The sequence below is a fragment of the Amborella trichopoda genome, chromosome 4 (genome assembly GCF_054954075.1).
Source record: "Amborella trichopoda isolate Santa Cruz 75 chromosome 4, AtrichopodaSantaCruz75HAP2 v2.0, whole genome shotgun sequence".
NCBI classification, from domain to species: domain Eukaryota; kingdom Viridiplantae; phylum Streptophyta; class Magnoliopsida; order Amborellales; family Amborellaceae; genus Amborella; species Amborella trichopoda.
Genome location: NC_142339.1, coordinates 1902157 through 1923047, shown reverse-complemented (window position 1 = coordinate 1923047; position 20891 = coordinate 1902157). Strand labels below are relative to the sequence as shown.

The window sequence follows — 20891 nt, the reverse complement described above, 5'->3', positions numbered from 1 at the left end:
TTGATTACTTGAACTTGATAAACTTAAGAATATTATTACTACCTGGATCAATTCTGGTCCTTTGCTTCATCGCCATTGGACTCCCAAAAGACTTTAATGAGCACTTGTAATTTATCAGTGCAGATAATATCCTGGATATCAGGATCAGGGCCTAGTACATCTACAAACTTATTAAATCCAGTCATAATTGTGTCATTTATGTTTATATCCTTGTCAACATAAAAAAAAAGCTGGGTTCAAATAATAACTAGTTACATGCAATGGCCGATGTAGCTGCCTATCCCACTTCTCATCAATAATCTCCCAAACAGCTTGTAGCAGTTCTCATCATCATCAAAATTTTGGGTTATCCCTCTTTTGTATTTCTCCCTAGTCTCATATATATAGCCATAAAAGGCTTGTCACTATCAACCATGCGAAGAACGTTGACAAGAGGAAAAGATACCTAAAGAGCGCCTTTCACCCCTCGCCAAAAAGCCTTAGAAAGGATAATATCTCTCACCTTCTTCCCAGCCTAATCCTTGGACTACTTGCATGTTGTCCAGTCATCTGAGGTAAACATCTGTCTCAACTGCATACTCTTCGAATGTACGCTATCTAGGCATTAGAACCAGGTCGCAAATCTCGTGACCCCAGGCCTCACAATCTCTTTCTTTTTTGTAAATTTATGCATCATGTTGAGGGTGAGATGGTCGCCATAAATGAAATTTGTAACTAACTTTACCTTCTTCAGTGCACCTGATATCTCGGTTAAACTGCTAAGAGCTTTAAGCATGAGGTCTATACAATGTGCTGCACAAGGTGTCCAAAAGATTCGAGGATAAGCTATGCGCAACAAATTAGCTGCGGCAACATTAAGAGTAGCATTGTTTGTGACAACCTGTACAACATGATGCTCCCCAACCTCCTTGATTCCCTTCTCTATAAGTTGGAATATGTAATGGGCATCATGGATATGATCAGAGGCATTAATAAACCTCCAAAAAACAGTCCCTAAAGGATAATTCACAAGCAAATTCACTCAACTTCTTCTCTTCCTATCACTCCAAGCATCAGTCATAATAGAAATCTCATACCGAGCCCATGCATCTTTCTTAACTTCTATCGCTTCTTTCGTGACACTCACTCGTTTTTTTCAAAAGAGGCTTTGAAAGCTCGTATGGGGTTGGGGGTTTCATCCCAGGCCCAAATTGGCCAATTGTCTCTACCGCGGCATGGAAGTTGCTTAAGCGGTATTGAAAGGAATGCTCGCCTCATAATAGGCAACTATCTCTCTTTTCCTTCTTTATTCTATTTTCAATGGTGGTTTGCTTCTTTGTTTTCTCTCCTGCAACCTCAGGGTCAGGCCGAGGCAAAAAACTATCTATAGGGCCTCTAACCTGAGGCTTATTACTCCCAGAACTAGAACCAAAAGCAATTACAACTCCATTTCCCTTAGCCCTAATAATGGATTGTTCTACTTCTTCCTCTTGACATCCCTCCCCAATCCCATCCTCACTATCATCATCATCATAATTGACCCGAACCCCAGACTTAATCTTTACTATGGAAGCAAATCTTGCATCATTTTTCATTTTTACCATATTTAAAAAGTTGGTTATTTCCTCTTTAACAGCATCAAGAGTCTTTTTACATGGGGCAACATCCTCTTGATACCAGCAAGATGTTTCTTGAACTGGTTTATACCCCATTTTTTCTCACATGCAATTTTTATCATTAGGATCTGGGTTGTAGCCAAATTTTCAATTGCGATCACCACTCTTATTAGATCCCGAAGAAGACATATCAAAATAATGCAATTTATACAAGCAATAAAAAAATCACTTATTTTGAGTTTGATTGCTCAATCTCCAAACTTCCACCTCAAAGAGGCTTCTAAGGACTCGAAATCTTCTAAAAACCCCCCAATAGATTTATAAAACATCAAAAATTAAATCTAATATCAATGGGCGATGTTTTATTAAATCTAATATCAATGGGTGATGTTTTGATCAATTTCTCATAACTCTGAGAAACCGTTCGATCCTAAAGAAATCACCAAAAACCTAGTTTTTTTGGGGGCATTCTCTCTTTAAAATGGGCTCCAATAAGTTTTAGGTTTCAAATGAACTTAAAACCCCCATTTTTTGACCCTTTAGTATTAAAAAAAGGACAAAAAATACCTCAACTGAAAGCAATTTCCGCCTCTGGGCGGGGCGCTGGACCTAGGCCGCCTAGGCGGTTTCCTGGGTGCCTAAGCATGCGCCCAAGGACAACCATTTTGTTTGGGCGCCTAGACCTAGGCGATGCGCCCAGTCCCCAAGTTCCACCTAGGCGGCCGCCCAGGCACTGGGCGGTCCACTTTTTGGAACACTGGGTATATCTCGATACAAAAGGTGATGCCGGTGTGCAAGAAATTTCGAATACCAATTATGAAGAAAAACAAGAAATTTTGACAATCAAATATGAAGAAGAAGATATGTGTGATGCAACATTCGAAATCCAACCATGTGAGTCTGAAGAAGAAATCAAGATTGAACCCGAGATCACTCTGTTCTACTTCGAGATAAGCATGAAGTATTCGATGAATTAGCTTAATGAAGAAATTGAAGAAAAGGTACCGAGGTGCCTAGTGGGATTACATCACCAATTATTAGAGCTTGATTGGCTTCATGCTCGAGGTCAAGCTTCTCCCAACCCGGGGAGAATGATGCAAATAAAAATTGAAATGATGCAAATAAAAATTGGAGTTTATTTATTTTTTATTTTAATTAGGGATAGGAAGAGATAAGTTAGGGGGGCCTAGTTGGGTTCGTGATTTGTTTTTGGAAAGGTCTGTTTTTTTTAGTTTAGGGAATAAGTAAAGATCTTTTGGTTTAAGAAATAATAAGCGGTAGTTATCTTTTACTATAATGTGGAAGTTAGAAAGAGAAAAAATAGGGATGGTACGTGAGAGATAAAATAGGGAGGACAGAGAAAATAGGGAAAAGAGATTGAGAGAAAGATAGGGAAAGTACAAACTTTTTAGAGAGAGAGACTTTATTTTATTTGGGATTCTTCTTGTAGTTATTTTTTTATTTTATTTGAAGTGTATTTAAAGAGAAGAGGTTCCTCATTGTAAAGAGATTAGAGAATGATCAAGAGAGTTGAATAAAGTTGATTCCCTTGCAGACTTTATTTTTGGGTGGGATTTCCTTGCAGACCTTGAGAGAGGGTTTATTCTCTCAACTGTTTTTTTTTTTTTATTATTCCGGTTGTTATTTTTTCCTTGCATCAGAATGGATCCTTCTTTAGTCCCATTCAATATTCAAGGGTGATTTGAACTTGGAAACTTAACCAATTAAGCTCAAGCCTGAATCCTTTCATGTAGAAAAGGTTTCGCTGGTGGGTTTAACAAGGGACCTGCTGTAGCAAAACCTAATGCTCGTACACTCCACTACCCATACTTTAATCTTTTAGGGTACTTCAGCTTGTTTTACAAAATTGTTTCTGACTAAGATCTCTTCTGCGATGAACCAGGTCTCATTGTTAAGCCAAAGGCTTTGTTGATAAATTGAATCGTCAAGGATCACCATCTATGGTATAGTAAATCCGTATAAATTCATACCTCCACTTAATAACATCTGTAAGACTAGTTTAATTCGTAAATGACTCCCTTAACTATTCCAAACTTCTTGTGAATTGACCCTTAATCCTACAAAACCACCCCCAAACCCCAACTCCCTACCTCCCCATTTTAACCCCACAAAGCAGCAATTGAAAAATTACCGAGTCGACTCGGAACCGTCCGAGTCGGCTCGGAACCGGTTGGGGACTAGTCGTAGTTCTCCACTGAATTGGAACAAAAATCTTTTTTTTTTTTTTTACTTAGGTAAACATTGAAAACCTCTAGATTTTCAGATTTGGAACATTTTTAATCACTTTCTAATCTAAAACAGAAAATTCTTACTCTATTTCCTACAAATCATGGGAAAATCTTGCCTAATTTTTTAATAAAAATATCTGATTTGAAGCATCCATGAAATCCACCAGTTTAGGGCTACTTTCAAAGTGGCTTTTTCAAGAAATCTGTAATCCATGAAAATCTTATCAATTTTAGGGCTGTTTTTCTGGCAGATTTGTAGTAGTTTTTGGGTGGATTTCACTGCCAACTTTGTAATGTTCATTGGGCTAGTTTTTTGGGTGGTTGGGTGGCTTTGAGTTGAAGAAGAAAAAGTTTTTGAGTTGAAATATGCTGATGGTTTTAGATTTGAAGATGAAGTTGGTTGCTTTGAGTAGCAGAGAAGAAGAAGAACAAGGTTTTAATTTAGAAACAATAGGAGATGGGTCGTGATTTCTTAGACTTTACATTAAGGGAGAGAGTTTAGTGGTGGTTTTAGAGAGAGAGAGAGATATCAGACCAGCAAATTGTTTTGAGAGAGGGGCTAGGAGATGGTTTTAGAGAGAGATGGTTAGGTGATGGTTTTAGAGAGAGAGAGAGAGAGAGAGAGAGAGAGAGAGAGAGAGAGAGAGATATTAGATCAACAAACTGACTTGAGAGAAGAACAGGGGTGTTAGGATATGGTTTTTGAGAGAGAGAGAGAGAGAGAGAGAGCTCAGACCTGCAAAATGGACTATACAGAGCAAAGGAGCTCACGCATGCAAAATCAAACATATATCATTGATTGGATATTGATATGTCCTGCTTTAACCGTTTATTACGAATTTTATTTAGTAGATATTGAATCTGTCCAATGAAGTCAAATAAAACAGGTAGTGTCCAAATACAAGTACCCAAAACAGGCACTAGAATCAAGTATTGTCCAATTTCTTGTCCAAAAACAAGTATGAGAACTAGTATTATAATGGCGACCCTCACTTAATTCAGATCACAAGAAGCAGAGTACGAAATCCATTATCATCATGCTCATGTTTTCCTTGTTGTGATCATATTTTGATGCTGGTCTATTCTCTTGATGAAATTTTTGGAAGCGTTACACTTGCTTCCTTTAGAGTGTGGACACGTAATATCCCTACAGCGAAACAATAATCATCCTCCAACCAAACAGCTCCAAGCTGAAGAACAAGCGTTGTCTGGGCACTTTATTGTGTTTCCCTTATAAAATGGAGACTGACTTGATAATGTGATACAATAAGATCATTTTAAAAGTGCATTTCTTAAGAGGCAGCAACATGCTAGTCTCTTAACTGATAAATGGATAAGCTTTAAAAAGAGAAAAATTAATTCAGATGTGAAGAAGATCACTCGATTGTTAGAGATCTGTTAGGAAGTAGCCCAATGCAACTAAGTTCTGTATAAACCATGTACAAAGGCAAACATGGGGATTTGGAATACCCAACAAAGATTGTTGACACCATGATTGTGATGAGAGTGAAGACTTCCTCATGCCAATGCAAAGTGACAGTGAATTGTGATCAAGGCAGTTACTTGTGGCCCCATTACCTGAAATCTCTTTTTGTGTCAGGTCTTTCAAAGCCAATCAAAGCGTGGTTGTAAGGAAGAACCTATTAAGAGTTTCATACTTTATTTTTTCTGAGAAGGCTGATTGTTGCAATATCTATAATCTTGGGTTGGAAACTCCTTGTTGACCTCCAACCTATAGTATCATTTGAGGTGAAGTGGGTCGATCTTCATTGCTGCCCTGATCAGCTGCTGTACTGAAGTCATGGCTTGTTAGACCTAAGTTCGCTGAAGAGAATACACTCAACGGTTTCTGAGTAACCTACTATACATCAGTAAGTCAGATATCAATGATCTAGATGTGCATAGATAGATAATAACCAATGTGCACCTTCTGTCCAAAAGAACAAGCAAGGAAGGAGTAATCAATGTGCGTTTTCAGTCCTTCACAAAAACGATCCAATGGAAGAGAATATTCAATACAAAAGAGAATATTCCACACAAAATTACTGGGATATGATAGACATTGCTAAAAACAAACAGATTGTAAGGTTAATACAGACAGCTGAAACCAACCAAACCATAACCTTTTTCCCGCTTTAAAATAATTATAAATCTGCTTCAAAATATTTGTGCTAGGAAGTCACTGTTGAACAAAGTACTCATTTTTTTAGATATTATTTTTCTAGTTTTTGTGATGTAAGTTTGAGAGGAGCATTTTTTTGTCCAAAATTTCTATGGAAAAAAATGTGAGGGTTTATTGAAAAGATAAAATGGTGGATTTTTATTTGCTGTTATAAAAAATAAAAATTGTTTTTTCTAAAAGGTGGCCTAGAATTTGAGGGTAGGACGTAAATCTTCCTTGTATTAATGAGTCAACCCGAATAGACCTCATATTGTCTTAAAACTACTACACTAGTTTCCTCGTACTTCCCCTTTATCTCTCTCTTTTTTTTCATATCATCTTAAAACTACTACACTAGTTTCCTCGTACTTCCCCTTTATCTCTTTCTTTTTTTTTTTTGAACGTTAACAGTTTGTAGTGGGCTAGAAATTTTGAAACTGTTCGTAGTTTTCGAAAGGGGGTTAGCATTGATAGGAATAGATACCGAGACCAGTAGCTGAATCGCAGGTGGTGCTACCACCTCATTGCTTATCTAAGCATAAACTATGTGATTCGAAACCAGACAATCTCCTCAACCTCCCTTTGGTCATCAATTTCTCCCATGAGTTGCGCAATCAAGTTCTTTTTAATGGAGTTGGTGCTTACACTGGCCAAAATTTGTTATATCATATTACATATACATAATATTTTCCTGTAGGAACTCCATTGTTTTAGGATGCAGACACAGTTATTACAGTGAGTCTCTTGGTGCATTGAACATCTATATTTAAGATGGAATGCAAAATAAAGGTGTTTCTAACCAAAAACTAAAATGAACATTGTAAAAACAAATTAACAAAATGGCCTTTTTAAATTAAAGTTTTATTAGTGTTCAGATTCGTGATCACCATGATTGAGATGATCAACCCCCAAAATTTTGGATCCAAAATCCATCTCTAAGATTGCTTTTGGAAAGGGGAAGCATGTAAATAGATGTGTCAGTTTAAACCGTATCCTTTTCCTAGTGCACCTTCCTCCAACTTTGGCTTTCTTCCATATGGAAGTTTTTCTTAGTTGATTCTACCATATGGAAGTGTTGGTCTTGAAACCAAGTCTCAATGTGTGTCTAAATTCAAGGACCCTATTATATGGCCCTTTTTGGTCTCTTGTCTCTTACCTATTGTTGTATAGGTGGAGTGGTCTCTCTGTTTAAAGCACTTTCCAACTCCACTTGCTGAGTTCAATATATTCAAGAGAAAAGGAATTCAAGGTAGTTTCTCAAATCCATGAAAAATAGAGAGAAATAAAAGTGAATTGAAGCCTGCACAAGATTGACATGAAAGAAAGCATTCAAATGGAAGAAAAATAAAATACAAACTATTTTAGTGGTTGCACTCGCTTCAGTGACGTGTCATACGAGCACGATGATGTGGACCTAGTTGGCATGATGATACCACGGTGCAATCCCTTCATAGCCTATTTCTAGTTGATAGTGCACCTGCAGTCAGCCTTCGTCAAGGACCGCCAAATCCTGGATAGTATTTTAGTCGCCTATGAGTATATTCATCGTCGAACTGTAGAAAACTCCATTGGAATTATATGCAGTATGTATATGTTAAAAGCCTGGGATGGGGTCAATTGGGAGTGCCCTCTGAACATTACATAGCTGATGGGCTTTTTGGAGCTATGGATCAATGGTTGCCTCAGCTCCACTCATTTTTCTGTGTTTAAACAGTTTTGCCAAAAGGTTTTTCCACACATCCTGAGGGATCAGGAAAGAGGATCCACTCTAGCCCTTGCTGTTTGCCATCATTGCGGAATCGTTACGCAAGATGACAGGATTTGTATATGCTTATAACTCTTTTTGGAATTCAAATTGCGAAGGTGTCACATATGCTATATGTGGATGACAACTTGATGTTCTGTGATGCATCCATGCAGCAAATATCCAGCTAAGGCTCTTTCTTCTAGTGATTTGAGGTCATCTGTGGCCTAAAGGTAAACAATGGCTAAAACAAAAATCACTGGCCTAGCATATGATGAACCAAAGATCTATGTTTGGCAGGCCTAATTGGTTGTTGGGGAATTAACTCACCCTACAAGTATCTCAACCTACTGCTATCACTCGGCTGACAACCAAATGCCCTTTGGAGCGAAATGTATCAACATATATTAATGCAAGCGTGATCTCTGCAAGCTAACTTTTTATCCTTAGAGGCAAAATCACTCTGAACAAATCCCTGGCTAACTTGCTGGTGTATATCATGTTTCTCTTCTCGATCCCAACAGCTGTTCTGACCAAACTCTAGGGCCTCATGAGCCACTTGCTTTGGGGATGGGAAGCACGAAATAGATTTCATCTTGCTAAATGGGGCCTTGAGGATTAAAAAAGCTGCAATGCAAACGATGAATTTTGCCTTACTAACCAAATGATGGTGGAGGTTTGCATCCGAGACCCTACATCTTTGGAAGAAGGCCCTTGAACAGATACGGTGCAAACCATCTGGGCCAAGTGATCAAAGGCCCCACTAGGAGACAAAAGGTTTTAGCCATTTGGAAGGGGATTGATGCCTACCACCCTTCTTTCATCATGTATTGCAGAAGAAGAGGGAGGATGGCTCCACAATGCGATTCTGGAACGATAAATGGCTGGAAAATGCCCCTCTCTGTTTTTTGCATAAGCGACGAAAAAGTATGCCATGATATGGATTTGGTTAGGGGCGAGGGCACTTCAGTGAGCTCAATCGAATTTCACCACATAAAGACTGCCTGAACACACCATTGAAGTGGTTCACGAGATTAAAAAATATTCCATTCCATATCTATTACTACCCGAAGAGAAAGGATGGCTTGGTATGGGAACTTAACGCCAAAGGTCTGTATATTGTACGTTCAATATAAAACCTGTTATATAATGAGAGGTTGCAGCATTTGGTGATAGTAACAAACCCAATGTGGTCGATCCCAGCTCCTCACAAAACATAGGCCTCCACCTAGTTGGCAATTCTGCAGAAGGCATTGATGACTAGCCACCTCAGGAACAAAGGATTTCACATCATGTTCGCCTCCTGTAAGTGTGCAGAGGAAGGATAAGTCACCTATTCATGCGTTGACACTTTGCAATAGATGTTCAGCCTTTTGTTGTGTTTTTTTCTTCTTTTGTTTGATATGCGATGGGTTACCCCAGCCTCCGTTGAGAGTCTATTCGTCAGATGGCTGTTGCCCACACTTCCAGAACTGGGGCTCTTCGAAGATTTCATGGGTAGCCCGTATTTAGCTTCTATGGCTAGAACGGTATTCCAGGGCCTTTTGCAGCCTCTCCTGCACTCCTGAGCCTTCCACGACAAAACTGCTAGTAACAATAGTTTCCTGGGCCAGAGATTGAACCCAGACGTGTGTTGATAGCACTGAGTTCCTCCTTTCTCAAGCCAGAAGGTGGAGTTGTCAATGCATACCATTTCAAGCAAGATTTACTTCTTTAGACTAAACGTCTCATTGGCTTGGCAAGCTGAATGAACTTTTCCGCTTTGACAATCTCCTTCTTCAAGGAATTGAGCCTCCTAATGATATCGTAAAAGGCTTCGGCCTCCCAGTCTTTAAGTCCCGGTTGCCGCAAGTCGTTATGTAGAAAGGAATTCTACAGATCAATGCGTTCAACTTGTGCTCGGTTATGGGAAGTCACAAGACTGAGTGTCCACAAAACAGATGCAACGCGTAGTGGACTCCATCTTCCATGGGTTCCTTGAAGTTAAACTTTGATGAAAATCATGAAACCTAGGACCAGCCAGAATTGGAGCATTACTAAGAAGAGACCACATGTAAGGCATATTACTATATTCTTTGGCCTAACCGCTAAGTTAGCATTGCTACAAGGTTCAAGAATGTTTACAAGAGATTGAGTAAAATCTTGTGTTGGAGGCTAATTTCAACAGCATCATAATCTCACAAGGATTTTCAATGGGATTATAGAGTTAAAAGGACAATGCTCAATTTAGATATCACGTATTTCTGTATTAAAACTAAACAGTGTAAGACCTAGCTTTTGGCCTTGTGTCGTTTATTGACATTTCGACACGCGTCGACATGACATTTTCATTAAAAATATACAATGTAAACATTGGTATTAAAAATATACAATCGGGGCATATGAGGGGAGGGACTTGGACTCAACTTGCGACCGCTTTTATTTTATTCCCCTTCAAACTTTTGGTATTAAAGAGAAACTATAAATGTAAAATTTTATTTATAAAAAAATAAATGTACAGATATGTTTACATAGATAAAAATACTGGACACCTGCAGTAGTGATAGACACTAACAACCATATCGGTGCCCATGTAACATAAAGACTAGCCTAACCCACAAACATATTCACTGGGGCTGAGGATGTTTGCAAAAGTTTTGTGGAGTCATCATCTTTTCATCTTTTTTTTTGCACAGGTTCCATGAGAAATTTGTCAGTCAGTTATGAAAGGCAATAAAGAGTAACTTACAAGTTCAGGAAAAAAAAAAAAAAAGTGTACAAGGGTAGAGATGCAATATAAGGTTTTTGTTGGCCAATATCAGTGAGGGTAGCTTGGGAAGTACTTAGGGAGATTTTTGGACACATTGGGTTTTTGGCCCAATTATTGACTGGTCTTCCAATTGAAGAGTACAAGAAGCCAGCCAAACACCAAGCCTTGCCACCCTCTCTCTCTCTCTCTCTCTCTCTCTCTCTCTCTAAGATTTTCTCTCTCATCATGTTTCCCCTTGTGCAACAAAACACACAGCTATACCTAAGAATTTTAACCTCCTCCTCCCTGTAAAGTTTTCTCTCTCTCTAAAGTTTTCTCTCTATCATGTCTCCCCTGGTGCAACAACAAAATACTAGCTGAGAATTTAATCAGTAAAGGCACAAATTTGATTCTCTCTCTCTCTTCTCTCAAAATTCCCAATTATGGGTCTCTTCCCTCTGTAAGACAAATAGTAACTGTTCCCTTGAGCCAACAAAATTTGGCCTTTCCCTCAAAGTTTAAAAGTAATCTCTCTCTACGTGTGCACCTTCTTCACTCTCCCTACATGTGTTCCAAGCTTTTTTATCACTCCCCAAGTTTTGTAAGAGATAAAGACTATTCTCCTCTATTTCAGTGTGTAATCCACCTCAAGTCATCAGATGAATTAGTTTTACTATTAATGAAAACTCTCTTTCTCTCTTTCTCTCTGAGAATCAGTTTTCTTAAATGAAACTTCTATTGATGAATTAGTTTTTATGAGTTCTTTCTATCTCTTGATAAATTAGTTTTTTTTTTTTTTTTTAAGGGGAAAAGTTTATAAAGAGCTGAGGCTCTAAACAATCAAATTAGAGCCCACTTCAAAAATTTCACTAGAAGAGGTTGTTTTGATGCTCAAATATTCTTAAATTGATTATCTCGACATCATGATGCATATACATGAGAAAAAAAATGGATTTCAAGTTTTGGAAATAGTGCATCTTGTAGCGTGTTTTTGGACCGTAAATTTTCAAGTTGTCATAGATCTGCTTGATCTACAATATTTTTAAAGCTTTAAATTTTATAATTAAAGATGCAAATATATTTTAAGGCTATCACAAAGATTTCTAATATTGAAACCATTTTTCTCGATAATATTTGAAGATAGGCTCCGACAATATTGGAAGATAGGCTTCAATTTGATTGTTTAGAGCCTCAGCTCTATACAAACCGCACCCGTTTTTTAAACCCCTCTCTTGATGACTTATTTTTTTTTTTTCTTTTTGAAACCTCTGTATCTCTTTGATGAATAATTATTATTATTTTCGAACCTCTCTCTCTTTGATGAATTAGCTTTTTTTTACAAAACCGCTCTCTCTCTCTCTCTCGCCGTCTCCCTATATTTCCAGGTATGAACAATACATATTATACACAAGCAAGATCTTAAATATGCTAAATGTTTTACATATAACAAAAGTGGAAGTCGACAGTAATTTTTAATGTACATGAAAACTAATATTAGAAAACATATATTGCAACTTAATAAGTTTAGCGTAAATATCTGTTACCACTTCATCGTTACTGAACAATAATGCCATAGCCATCTATAAACTTTACCATAACAACCCTCTCCCTTCCTCTCTCTCTTCAATAATATGCCACTGCCATGAACGACTATCTCTCGCAAGACCAGCCAAAAAACTGTTGCGTTGTTCCCAATGCATGGAAGCCAAAGTAGTTTGTGGCACCTCCTTACTTACCAGACATTGCAAGAATACTTGGGATTGGACGTGACATCATTAATTCGTTGAATCTTCTCTCTCTTCTTTCAGCTTTGATGTGAATGCCCTCCCATCTTTTCACACTCTCTCTCTCTGTACACATTCCATCCATCCTTATTCTTCTCTTGTCTTCTTATACACATGATGATCATCATCATCATTCCGTACTTTCCATTCAAAATTTCATGAACTTATTCACATTTTCGATACCTTCTTCCTCAGCCTTTGGGCTCAAGTATAAGGAGACTGGTTTGAGCCTCACCTTATTACTCATCGAAAATTGTGGATCATCTCAGCTTGAACATTACCATTGAAAAAAAAAAAAAAAAGAAAAAAAGGGGGATTTTAGGCTATAAAAATAATGTATATTGTAATAAATTATCTAGATTATCTATTTTGCTTGAAAATTAAGTGTTCACATGTACGTATTATGGAAAAAGTTTATATAAAGTTGCAACCTTAAAATATAAAATTAAAAATGCACATAAAAAATCCATCATCATAATAGGTTGTTTGATGTTGGGAAACTCTTCAATTGATCATCTCAACATCGATATGTATGAATATGAAAAGAAGAAAAGATTTCGAGACCGCGAAATAGTGTATATTGCAACACATTATCTGGATCGCCTATTTTCAAGATTTTTATGTGTTTATAGATCTACTTGATTTGAACCATTTTTAGAGTTCAAAATTTTATAATTAGAGATGAAAATGGATTCTCAAGCCATCTTAATAATTTTTCATATAAAAAATATATATATGATAAAATTTAGAAGTGTACTTTAATTGGATTGTTTAAAGTTGCAACATTATGCAAGCCACACCTATGTAAGATTTGTACTCGTTTTTTAGTTTCAAATTTTATTGTTGGTGTTAAAAGTTGATTTTAGAGTCATTATAAAGATTTCTGTTACCACATTGATTTGAAGTGAGGCATTATTTTATTTTCATAAAGCCTAGGCCTTATAAAAACCTCATCTCGAATGTAATTAATAACTTTCTTGTTCTTCTCTCTCTCCCTCTCTCCACCTTTCTCATTCTTGTTTATCTCTCTCTCTTATTTCACAAAATTTCGGCTGAAGCTTAGACACTTTTTTTTTTTTTGGGAGACATTTTTGTTTTGGTTTTGCCCTTACATATTGAATTAATTAGCATTTACGTGCGGTTTGTATAAGGTGCTCCTAAGACTGTAGATGTAATGCATGCCTTTGAATTTCGTCCAGTGAACGGTTCGGTATTAGAAGACTTATGATGGGCTGAAAATTATTATATCTTTAGTTATAAAATTTATAACTTTTTAAAATTCTATGATTTGAAATTCTTTTGTTCTTGATATCCATATACCTTGAAGTCGAGAGGATCAAATTGGAAAAATTTTCTGACATAGAAGATGTTTTAAGTGCACCTTCCTTCAATAGTAGAAGATTAATACCTTACATAAATTTATCCCTTTAACATTTTAGCCTAATCGATGGTCAGTTATTGGGCTACTTTAAACTTTTATTAAAGGAATGATGGTCTATTGCTCTTTCTCTCTCTTCAATTTCACGTAATTTTGGTTGGGACTTGGACTATCTTTTTGGTTTGGGGAATTTAACGATATTTTTTTTGTGACAAGGTTAAAAGTTTTATTAAAAGAGAACATGTTACAATGAACTGAACATCCCCATGTACACCATCTCCATAAATTAACAAAAGGGAGCTCCACACCTCGCCTAGCCAATCCGACCATATTGGCGGTCTAACTGGTGAAACCGCTGATTGATATCTGGGCTGGTCTGATCTAAGGTAAAAATTAAGTTTAGTCGAAAACTGGCTAAAATCAATATTTGACTTTGTTTTGGCGGAATCAGATCAACCAATTTAACTAAATTTGATTGGTTAAATGAAGTTGGATAAATATATTAAAATCCGGTGCAACTACTAGATGAGACTATTCCTCTTTCCCTTCTTTTGTTTTTTTTTTTTTCAAAGGTAATTCAGTGGAAAAGACGGGCCCTACCTATTTTTTCAAACAGATTAAGGGTTAGCCTTTTTTAAAGTATTAGTAAGATGATATTAGTGGTGAGAATTGAAACTACAACATAATGACTAAAATGTGTGTGCTACCACCATGACCCCAACCCTTTTCCCAAAGGTTGAGAAGGGACTTTATCCTCTTATGAAAGCACCTCTCGGAGAGGTAGAACTATCATGCCATTTGGCGACTAGTAGATAAGTGTATATACACCAGTGGGTGCATGATACATGGCATCCACCATTAGTTCTTGATGAGAGATGGATGGAGATCAGCTGTAGTTCCCAAATATGTACACTGGCCGTTTGGAAAATGAACGAAAGGAACTCTCACAGTTTACCATACCAGTACACCAAAGGTAAAAACCTTCCCTTCCCTAAAACAGTATTCTAAAACTCGGGTGAGTCTACTGAGACTCGGTTTAGCTACTCAGACTCGGAAAGGTGCTATGTTCAAGCTTGAACTGGCCAAAGGCAGTTAGTTCCTATATTCTACTCCTTCATTTTGTACAGACTCGGCCAAGTTTGTACGGAGTACTCGGACTAGAGGTTCTACCACTTTAATTGGTACATACTTGTTGAGTTTGACGACTCGGAATAGAGACCTTGAGTGTCGAGTTTAGTTTATGAACCTTGCTAAAATCCTAACTAGATATATGAATTTTTTTTTTATTTTTAAGTAATTCAGTAAGGAAAATAGGCCCTTAATTGTTTTTCCAAATAGCTCAGGAGCTAATTTTTTTAAAACGTTGGTGACAATGAGAATGTAAATCATAATGTGGGGACTAGAGTGTCCGGATGACATACGAACCGTTTAATAAAGGAAGCCCTATTTTATTGATAAAATAAAAGTACTAATTTACCCTCAACAAGCAATCAATAACAACGCACAATTCACTGAAATGTAGGTCCAAACAATGAGAGGTTTACCCCTGATGAGTCGTACCACTGAAAATGACTAACCATTGCTAGCAATGAAAAAGGTCTACCATTTGGCCCCATGAAAATTAGCATCTCAACCTAAAAACTACTACTTTTTCACCACCTCAACTATTTCATGCTAAAAATAAAACACAAAATTTTAACACCAATCAGACCGACCAGAAAATTACCATTTTACCCCCACATAAGTGGGGGCAACAAAATGATTATTTTACCCCCAATCAGCATGGCAGCGAAAAAGCAGGCAGCAATAAAGTACCCCACCCATTTGCTGCTTCTGTTCCTTTAGACCTACTTGACTGTCAAAAAACAGAGCCTTCATGAATGCCTGGAAACCAGACACTAAAAAACCAAAAGAGTAGAGTATGCAGCCTCAAATTCCTCAAAAAAAGAGGATATATATATATATATATATATATAGAGAGAGAGAGAGAGAGAGAGAGAGACCCATATCTGTTCTTCTCTGATTCAAACAGAAAGCAAGGCAGGATCCCCTGCTTTCTTGCACACATTATTTAACCGTTTGCTTGGCCAGACGGTTCTCAGACATAAATAAAAAACAGCCAAGGAGAAATAGGAGAGAGAAAATTTGATCATGACAGAAAGCATGAACGGATGAGAACAGTACTAGAGAGAGGTTCTATTGAATTATGGCAGAAAGCATGAAGTTAAGAGAGTACTAAAAGAGAGGTTTCATAAGCAGGAGATCTGATGAGCCATAGCCATGTCAAATCTGAATGACCAGGTCTAATGCCTGGTGTCTTCTGAACCAGATGACTCCCCTCCGTTGATCAATGATCTGCACAAGAAACAATTTCAGGGCTTTGAAGCAAGAAAGATGTACAGGAAGTGAAAGGGTACCAGGAAACACGGATACTGTTGCAAAAAAAATCAGATTCAGAGCCACCCCAATTCTTTTCATGAAAGGCACAAGTACCAGACGATTCTTAAATGTGCACCATACTCTTGGAAATGGCATCCTATACTCTCTCTCTCTCTAAACACTCTCCATATTCAATTTAAGAGGAGTACATGTACATCTCTATATGTATCTTCTTTATAATCATTTCTAAAAATCATAAAATTTGAAGAAATTGATTGTTTTCATTGAACTATTGAAACTGAAATCATTCTCTTGGAATTTGATGAGCAGAATGGGTTATTCGACGTGAAGTGTGGGTGTTTTGGTCATGCATAATATTCTATCTCACTTACCATGGAGGGGAACGGGAATTGGTTGCAGAGAAGTCAGAGGAAGCCATAGGAATAGAAATTGAGAGTTGGGTTGTGGAGAAAGAAGCCCTGTCCTCAAGTTGAGACCATGAGTCTCTAGTTTTTGGCCATTCATCAAAGAAATGCCTTAGCATTTGGCCTTCCGGTTCTTTCTCCACCTTAACTGGTTGTTGTGGCCTCAAGTTGCCACCCAAGAACCAGTATTGTTGTTGATTTTGAGGCTGCTGTTTAGAGAGATGTTGAAGGTTCTCAAATTGCGAATAATCACTTGATATGTTATCGATTTTCGCAGCCCCTGAAGCTTCTGAGAAGAAGAGATGCTCACCCACTTCTTCCTTTAGCCCATGAAAATACCTGTCCAGAGAGAGAGAGGAGGAGGAGGACGAGGAGGAGGATTATAAACCGGTGGAAATGAATTAAGAGATTGAATTGTTTTGTCACAGTTAGCCAATGGAGGAAAAATAAATAAAAAAAGAAAGAAAAGGTAGAGAGACACCCAAAGATGCTTTCCTTTCCCTCCAATAACACTTTTCAAATGAAAATCAAAAGGAATCCTTCAAGAAAAAGTCAGAAGCTGATACGATGTTGGAAAAGAAAGGATTCACCCCCCTCTTCCTTATCTCCATAATGAAAAACAAAAACTTATTATTGAGAAATTAGAGGGAAATTTACAAAAATACACTTCAAAAAATTTGAATTATCTAATATTTTACCAATGGGTAACATGTGAACTAGTTCCAGTTTTAGGTGTAGTTGGACATATTCAACAAAATTTAATGATGCTCTTCAAAGCAAATGCTTGGTAGTTTCTCAAAAAAACCAAACTTTCATAAAAGAACTTCAAGAAAAAACAAAGCTGATGACGTTGAGTTGGAAAAGGAGCTTTCTTTTGCTGCTTCTCTTGTCTCCCTCTAAAGCCAACAAAGAAACAATTCAGAGGAAACCAATGTTTTCATGATGAAGGAGACACAGAAGCTTTCTTTTTTTCTTTTCTTCTCTCATTCTTCACTTTGAAACCAAACTGAAAGACAAAGAAGCTACAGAACTACCTAAGCTGAAGACGATCACTAAAGAACTCTCTCTCTCTCTCTCTCTCTTTCTTTTATCAGATTACAGGGTAAAAATTGTAATTACTTACTTGTAATCCTTATCAGCGGAAGAGTAAGATCCAGAGTCAAGGTGGAAATGGGTATTGCTATTTGGCGGCGAAAGCCCGAAATCAGGAGGTCTCGAAGATGAAGAATGGTGATTTTGTAAGGCTTGGAGATGGATATTATTGTAAGAATGGTGAGAAGCCATTAAAGAAGAAGAAGACGATGAAGAACATGTGGAAGAGGAAGAAGGGTTCAGGATAAGAGAGGAGGTTTCCACAGGCTTTCTTGAACGGTTACGGCCTCTGTGCATATGGCGTTCACAGTACTTGGAGTCAGGGAATGCATCTTTAGAGCACCTCCATTTCTTCCCATCTGTTCTCCTGCATCTTCCTGGTTCAGGGTCTGCTTTCCTACCAAAACCCATCTGAAAACAACCCCACCCCACTGCCACAAAAACAGACAAATCCTAATCAATACACATAAATTTAGAGAGAGAGAGAGAGAGAGAGAGAGAGAGAGAGAGAGAGAGAGAGAGAGAGAGAGAGAGAGAGAGAGAGAGAGAGAGAGAGATCCACTAACAAGAAATGACAAAAAGAAAATAAACAGAGCCAAGAAAAATCAAATCTTTCAAAATAGAACTCATATTACCCAATAAGCAATAGCCAAGAAAATAAAATAACCTGCTAAAACAAAAAGTAGAGAGAGAGAGAGAGAGGTCAGAAACACCCAATGAACAATAGTAAAGGAACATGAAATCAAACATAAAACTCAAAGTAAGCCATGGACAAAAGTGAAAAGAAACCCAAGTTTCGTCATGAACAACTGAACAAATAGAAAAGCAAAAGGAGAAAACATTTGCAGAGAAAGCGGTCAAATTTCTTACTTGAACAAATAGAAAAGCAGAAGGAGAAAGCATTTGCAAAGAGAAAGGGTTGAACTTCGTACTTGTCTGGTGATTAAAGAGCCTTGCAGTGAGAGAGTCCATGCCTCTTCTGATGGGCAGTAAGAGATCAGGAGGAACAGGCATCCCAGCCACCATGTACTTAAAAATTAAAGCTTGGTGCTCAAGTTCTTTCCACTGTGATTCAGTGAATGGAGCTCTGTTCCTTGTAGTTGAGTTCATCTTCACAAATGGAAGAAAACAATGAAACAAGTACAAAGAAAAATATTTGCCTATATCTCTCTCTCTCTCCTCTGCAAGACCAAAAAGGGGTTGTTGGGTGGAGCAAATACAGGGAAAAGTATTTGCCTCTCTCTCTCTCTCTCAAAAGAAAACTGCAAAGAGAGAAGAATCAGAAGATGAAACTATCAAACCAAAGCAAAAGAGAGCAGAAGAAAAAGGAAAAGAAAGGAATGAAATGTAGAGAGAGAAAAACAGATTATAACCTCACAAAACTCTCACTCTCTAGGAGTCTTGATGCAGGAAAAGAGAAAATGGGGTGTTTTAATTAGGTCTAAAGGACTAAATATAAACTCCACAGTTTTCCATGGATGCAGAATCTTCTGAGCATGGATAAAACTAAGGCGCTGCTCCTGATTCTGAACCTACTGTTATTTATCATTATTGCTGCCCCTCCTCAGTGTGTCTCTGCCATTCTTACGGAAACCCATAAACAGAAAAGTGGGATTAAAAGAAGTGAAAAGTTTTAGAGAGAGGTATGTAGACAGAGAGAGAGAGAGGGAGAGAGGGATTAAAGGGCATGGAAATGTGATCCCTGACTAGTGGTTTCCTGGTACTGGTGCTGGTTTCTCTCTCCAACTTTCTTTTTGGGTTATTTCACCTGAAACCCATTAAACCATTTTGACTTTTTAATTGGGGAATGGTAGAGAGAGAGAGAGAGAGAGAGTAAAGGACTGCGTGCAATGCAGAAGCTCTGTGGGTTTGCAGAGCTTAAAAAGAGTGGCAATCCGACAGCTACTGCCTCTGCAAACGCTCAGGAAAAAAATACAGTGATCACTGTCCCACTAACATTTCTTGAGAGAGAAAGTGAGGTTTATCGGTTTGTGCGTTTCTTGTCCATGTAGAGAGAGAGAGAGAGAGAGAGAGATATTTATGGTACATAATTGTGTGCGGGTATACAATTTGTGCCAGCGCATGTTTTTGAGTGTGCTTGAGCTGATGCAGATGCAAGAGAGAGAGAAGTTTCATATTTGAGATTGTCATTTAAGAGAGAGAGAGGATTCACATTTGAGATGGTAATTTAAGAGGAGAGAGAGAGAGAGAGAGAGGGATTCACATTTCAGATGGTAAATTTACTGAGTTAATTCACCAGTATGATGAATGCATGAGAGAGACAGAGAGAGCCATCTGTATGCACTTGACGATTTGACATGTCAAAATGTATTTTTGGGGGGTTATTAACACAGCCAATTTTTGGGTGAAATTTATTCGGAACGTCCATCTCGGCCATGGCATCATCATCAGACCGCTTTTTAATTTTTTGCTTTTTAGTTTTTCTTTGGTAGAGCAATATCTTAGTGTGAGGGGTAGTGCCCAATCTATAATCATCAGACCGCTTTTTAATTTTTTGTTTTTTAGTCTTTCGTTGGTAGAGCAATATCTTAGTGTGAGGGGTAGTGCCCAGTCTATACAGCCGTTCGAGGTTGGCATGACCGCCTTATTTCTTAGCAAACAAATGAGCTAATGTGATCCGAAGATGCCAACCTTAAATGGCCCTCGATAGCACTAGAAGAGGTGGTCCAAGAATAGACCGCCTCATAATGCTTAACAAAGTCATGTTTTTACCGTTCAAGGATGCCAACCTCAAACTGCTTTGAAGAGCACCACAAAAGACGATATGAAGATGCTAATTTCAAACTGACTGAGAACTGCATCAAACATTAGGGCATAGCTCTACTGTTGAAAAAAATAAAATAAAAAATTAAAATATAGTCCGATGATGATATATCTTCGAACCGAGAGGCAAGTTTGAAAAAGATAAAAAATCTCAGATTGACCAACCTTGTGCATAATTTTAACTTAAAATTGATTCATTTTGTATTTTAGTAATTTAAAAAAAAATTTATAAAAAATACCAAGGACCACAATTTCTACGCAACTTACCACAACTTAAATTTTTTTTTCGCTTTCTTTCTTCAAAATACGTTTTCTATGCAAATACCTCCCAACCAAATAAAAAATAAAAAAATGCCTGAACTATTGTTCCTTATTTTATTTTATTTTTACTTTACCTATACCTCTCTCTTCTATCCCACCAAAATAAGGGCTCCCGTACTGTATAAAGTGGCAGCTGCTAAGAGTCGTCCGTCAATAGATTTTATTGGATTCCAAGGTTCCAGCACTATGTAAAGGACTGTCTAACAATACTAAGTTTCGGTTAGGTAATTGTCTTAAGGTGCGCTTTGACA

General features: G+C 37.6%; 1 protein-coding gene across 2 annotated transcripts; it reads right to left on the bottom strand.

The window, feature by feature from the left end:
- Positions 1 to 15561: 15561 nt before the first annotated feature.
- On the bottom strand, positions 15562 to 19011 carry LOC18439425 (growth-regulating factor 4). 2 transcript variants are annotated; one of them, XM_088864280.1, is made up of 4 exons: positions 18468 to 19011; positions 17567 to 17966; positions 16411 to 16782; positions 15562 to 15994 (listed from the first exon to the last, which is right to left on the bottom strand). In XM_088864280.1, coding segments are annotated over exons 1-4 (951 nt in total). In that variant the 5' UTR covers positions 18646 to 19011; the 3' UTR covers positions 15562 to 15993. The 2 variants fall into 2 exon arrangements, with proteins under 2 accessions (XP_088720406.1, XP_088720407.1); XM_088864281.1 differs by having other exon boundaries at positions 18909 to 19011.
- Between the last annotated feature and the right edge of the window lie 1880 nt (positions 19012 to 20891).